The sequence below is a fragment of the Silene latifolia genome, chromosome 3, assembly GCF_048544455.1.
Source record: "Silene latifolia isolate original U9 population chromosome 3, ASM4854445v1, whole genome shotgun sequence".
NCBI lineage: Eukaryota > Viridiplantae > Streptophyta > Magnoliopsida > Caryophyllales > Caryophyllaceae > Silene > Silene latifolia.
In genome coordinates, this window is record NC_133528.1 from 119,273,056 (window position 1) to 119,278,612 (window position 5,557).

At 38.0% G+C, this 5,557-nt stretch overlaps 1 protein-coding gene across 1 annotated transcript; it reads left to right on the top strand.

Annotated features, from left to right (window-relative positions):
* Positions 1–2,635: 2,635 nt before the first annotated feature.
* On the top strand, positions 2,636–3,700 carry LOC141649583 (uncharacterized). The gene is made up of 2 exons (XM_074458268.1): positions 2,636–2,770; positions 2,840–3,700. Exons 1-2 carry the CDS (start codon positions 2,636–2,638, stop codon positions 3,698–3,700), a joined length of 996 nt encoding a protein of 331 aa, XP_074314369.1.
* Positions 3,701–5,557: the final 1,857 nt, after the last annotated feature.

Sequence of the window (5,557 nt, forward strand, 5' to 3'; positions counted from 1 at the left end):
CGTAATATTTTTGGAATCTTTGAAGAAGCTTCCGGCCAAATGATTAATCTTGATAAATCTTTCATCAAATTCAGTCCTAACTCACTGGATGATTTCAAATCTCATATGACATCTATTCTTCGAATGAAGGCTTCATCTTCCTTTGGTACTTATTTGGGCGTCCCGGTTGATCTTCCAAAACGCAAGACTACTGCTTTTTATGACATCATTGACAAGGTTACTATTCGGATTTCATCATGGTCATCTCTTCATCTGTCTCAGGCCAGTAAATTTGTCATCATCAATTCTATCTTGCTTGGTTCTCTGGTGCATATACTGGCTGCGGTTCCTCTCCTTCTTTCCACTTCCCGTAAGCTGGATTTCTTGATTGCCGCCTTTTGGTGGAGCAAAAATACAGCCCAACGTTCTATACATTGGTTTCCCCAACAGCATTTACATTTACCAAAAACCAATGGCGGCCTTGGTATTAAATCGGTGACCATTCTAGGTCAATCATATCTTATGAAGAATTTTTGGTGCCTCCACCATAAACCTCTTGGTCTGCTTGCTAAATATCTTGGGACCAAAATATCGAAAGGATCTCCCTGTTCCCGGCCTAAAGTCTAAAGTTTGACAACCTTCTTATGTATGGCAGGGAGTATGCCGTTCTGTTGCTTCTTGTACAGAAGCTATTGCATGGAAAGTCGGTAACGGAAATGCACTTAATCTGTTTTCAAGTCCATGGGTACAAGGTGAAATGCCAATTTTACGTCCAAATCAAGCACCTACTGGTTTGAATATTTCTGCTTTGGTACGTGAAGATGGCTCTTGGAAACCACTTGATATTTTTCGAATTTTCGAGCACTCTACTGCGGAAAAGATTTTAGCTATGAAGCCTCCTGCTCTAGACTCAGATGACTACCTTTATTGGAAATATACAGAGGACGGGAGATTTACTATAAAGTCGGGATATACATATCTTTTATCTCAACGGTTTACAACGCCTCCTTTACTCAGCTCTTTTCCATGGAAATTGGTATGGCTTTTTCCTTTCTCAAGCAAATTTCCTCTTTTGGTATGGAGAATTGCTCATTGCATACTTCCGACAAAAACAATTCTTGCACATCGCGGCTTGAACATTGATACCTTGTGTCCTTTATATCAACGTGGTCCTGAAACTCCAGAGCACTTGTTCCGATCATGTGATATTATTCAACATGTCTGGCGATCCTCTAATCTTGGTATATGTTCTCTTGCAAACCCAAATGTCTCCTTCATCAAATGGATGGCTGATCATATATCCTACCTTCACCGGATTTCGACAACGGAGTTTAATTCATTACTTTTCTTCTTCTGCATGCTACGTTCTATCTGGCTCGTTCGAAACTCCATTGTGTTTGAGAATAGCCCTATGTACCCTGCTCGTTTCCTTCAATTGGCAGAAACTTTACATAACTCCCATTCACGTCTCCCTTCTTTACGAGAAGATGATTCTCTGCCCAGATTGGAATCTGTAATGGAAGGTAATCTCTGCTCTCTCCCGGCGCCATCTATTTCTTATTATCTGTGCATTTGCAGGAATTCGCTCCAAAATGGTTACACAGCTACTGCCTCAACATCTCTCTCGGGTAGCTGTCACATGTATTATATTCGTGCAACTTCTATTCTTGCTGCATATTCACAGGCACTACTCAAGCTTTTGCAACGACTGCACTTGGAACCACCTTCTTCAATCACCTTTTGGGTGACCTCTCGAAAACTATCTTCAGTTCTGGCTTCTCAACGGCCAGTACCAATAGCTGTGAGGAATTCCTTAATTGGAATTCGTCTTTTACTTCGTCTACATCGTCATTGGTCTGTTAGCCTTGCTACTGGCTAAACTTTATGTTGGCTTGTTTATGTACTGACTCTATGTTTCTTTCTTTCTTTAATATATCGGTTTACAATTGTCGAAAAAAAAATTGACTAGGATAGTATCTCCTAGTTATGTTTGTAAATTGTAATGGGGGGTTTTGATCATTGTATAACTAGTCTTGGTATCCGGCTCCACCCGAACTAACTCGTAAATTTATCATTAATATATTTTTTTATGGCATAACTTAAAATTTACGATGAAATAAATTATAAGATAAATTCACTACTTCCGCTATTAATGTTTTACTTAAATGGATTGGTTAGCTAATTGTTCATGTATACTTTCTTTTGTTGTTAGTATTGTTACTTTTATTACTATGGAAATATAGTTAGTTATTTTACTATAACTATCAAGGTTGTTAGAAGGTTGTTACTAGGTTGTTAAGAAGTTAGTTAGAGTTGTAACAACCTAGCCTATATAAAGCCTTGATGTATTTCATTAGTGGTATCAAATCATTCCTACAAAATATTATTACTCTCAATAAATCTTCTACTTAATTCTCTCTAATTTTCGTCTTCTTCATCATCAACTTTTGTTCATCATCAAATCAATCAATCATGGTAGATTAGGATTACATATGGTATCAACTTCAAATTTCGATCCAAAAACTCGTTTTGTTTTCCTTTTCTTTGCTTCCGCTTTCTTTCATCTTCTCTGATCTTTGATCAATCACAGATTTCGTTGGTGTTATCTCATCAAATTTGTTGATTTCTCTCTAACTACATTCGCTTTTCTGCAAACATGCCTGAATCAACTGAATCAAGCTACTATTCTATGCTTAATGATCCACTTTTTCTTTCTCCCACTGATCAACCAAACTTACAGTTAACTGCTCAGTTGTTTGATGGTTCGAATTTTCTTCAATGGCAACGTGATGTGATTCAATCTCTCTTCTCTAGGAACAAGACGGGGTTTATTACTGGTGATGTTCTTGCTCCTCCCTAGACTGATAAGAAGTATAATCAGTGGGTTCGTATGGATCTTCTTGTTCTGAGATGGATTATGAATTCTTTGGACAAGAATTTGCGTGAGAATTTGCAGTATGCTTCATCTTCTAAGGCTCTCTGGTCTGAGATTGTTGAGAGGTATGGACAGCTTAATGCTCTTGAACTTTATGAATTAAAGAAAGATCTTAGCAATGTTAGCCAAGACAATTCTTCCTTGATTGATTATTACAATAGACTCAAGTGTCTTTGGGAAACTGTTGATAATCTGGACCCTATTCCTCAGTGTACATGTGGTGTGATGTCTAAGTGTTTTTGTCAGCTTCTTAAGCGTTTTCTTGATAGAGAAGCTCATTCTAAGTTGGTCCAATTATTGATGGGGTTAAATGCTGGATATGAACATGTTCAGACCACCCTTCTTTCAATGGAACCCTTACCACCAATCAATAAAGCTTTAGCCTTGTTACAGAAAATTGAGAAACAGAAGCATATTAATGATTCTGCTGGGGATGTTCTTACTACTTCCACTGCTTTTGCTTCCAAGAAAATACATAACTTTTCTAGTCCTGAATCTCAAAATCACGGGATAAGGCAGAGGGAAGATAGTTATGAGGAGGGTTTTAAGCATTGTACTCATTGCAATAGAGATGGTCATGTTATTGAGGACTGCTACAAGTTAAAAACTTGCACCTTCTGCAAGGTTAAGGGTCATATTCAAGAGCACTGTTACAAGTATAAGGCTCATCTTGCAAGGAAGGGAAAAGGCAAGGCCACTGGAAAGAATTCTAACACTACTGTGAAAACGCGGGATACTGACGGAAAAATTCAGGCCGTATTGACGGCTTTTCCGTCAGTATTTTAAATTCCCGACGGAAATTCCGTCAGGAACTGGGGTCAGCGTATTTCGTCACTAAAATACGTATCCTGACGGAATTTCCGTCAGTAAATACAAATACTGACGGATCACTGACGGGAAAACCGTCCTTGTTTTTAGCTTGCTAGTGACGGAAATTCCGTCAGGAAATGGAAATACTGACGGAATTTCCGTCACATACCGACACGTGACATTTTTTTTGGCACCAATTTTTAACACGTAGCCTTTAATTGAAAATTTTGTTTCTTAGAGACATCGTAGGTGTCCATGCCGGTTTCCCAAAGTTATTTCAACTCTTTGATCACCGGTTGGAGGAAAACATCTAAATTTGATTTAGGGTTCTTAGGACCGGAAACTAGCACAGATAAGAACAAAAATTGTCTCTTCATGCATAACCAAGGAGGTAAGTTGTACGGAGTCACAATCACGGGCCAACAAGAGTTTTTCGTCCCGAACTGCCCAAAAGGTTCAAATCCATCCGTACACAAACCTAGCCGAACATTTCGGGGTTCACTTGCAAAATCTGGATGCTCTCTATCGAAATGTTTCCACGCTTCTCCATCACTTGGATGTGCCATTGTCCCCATTTCTCTTAATCGAGAGTTTTTGTAGTGCCAACTCATCTCACCTGCTATGTGCTTGGTTGCATATAGTCGTTGTAACCTTGGCGCAAGCGGGAAATAAGTTAATGGTTTACATGGAATTCGCTTCCCACTTGAATTCTTTTTACCTTTATACCGAGTTGCACGACACTTTGTACATTCTTCAAGATCAGAATTTTACTCCCAGAAAAGCATGCATCCATTGAGACATGCATCAATCTTTTCATGGGGTAGTTGGAGTCCCTTCAGAACTTTTTTAATCTCATTAAAATTGCACGCCATTTGATTTTCCTTTGGAATTATGTCACCAACGAACGACACAAAACCATTAGCGCATCTAAGAGATATGTTGTTCTCACATTTGAGTGATAACAACCTAGCAGCTACTTGCAACAAACTCATATCACTTCCCTCAAATACCAGCTGTTCGGCTTGCTCTAACATTTTAAAGAACAAAGAAACTTGGGGGTTCGGGGTTTCATATTGCACTTCTTCATCGTTAAGGTCATCAGGATTAAGTCGATCCTCCAAAATTTGGTCAACAGTATCACGCAATGCATTTTCCACGAACTCACGGTAAGGATTCTCACTAGCATTTGTACTAGGTAGTTTTTCACCGTGATATGTCCATACATAATAATTATCGGCGAAACCATTCGACCAAAGATGAATTTGAACATCCGCTTTCCTTTTAAAACCTAGGTTTTTGCATTTCTTACACGGACACCTCATTTCACCTAAATTCTTGTACTCACTACTTTCTTCCGCGAATTTAATAAACTCTTTCACCCCCTCTGCAAATGCTTTCTTGGGTTTCTTTTTTTCGTCTAATCTTTCATACATCCACTGCCGTTCTAATCTTTTCATGTTATTATGTATCTACACATTTATATATGTCATTAAAAATGATAATAACCTAACAACAATCACAATCAAGAATAATACACAATAATTTAACATTTTAACCAATATAAATATTGTATTTCTTTGAATTGGGTCTTTATCACTCCAACCTAAACCCATCAATGTACGTTTCAAGTCACTAGCAAACATGTACTTGTGATTTATTAATGAGGAAAAAAATTCGGCAGCAATTCCCATCCGTTCTCCAAATACACAATGTAAAATAAATAATTATTCCACATATGCATTTAGAGAACATTAAAGGAATTGTCACCAAACTCTTTCCTCATTAACAAATCACAAACACATGTTTACTACCTAAGTGACTTAAAACGTACAA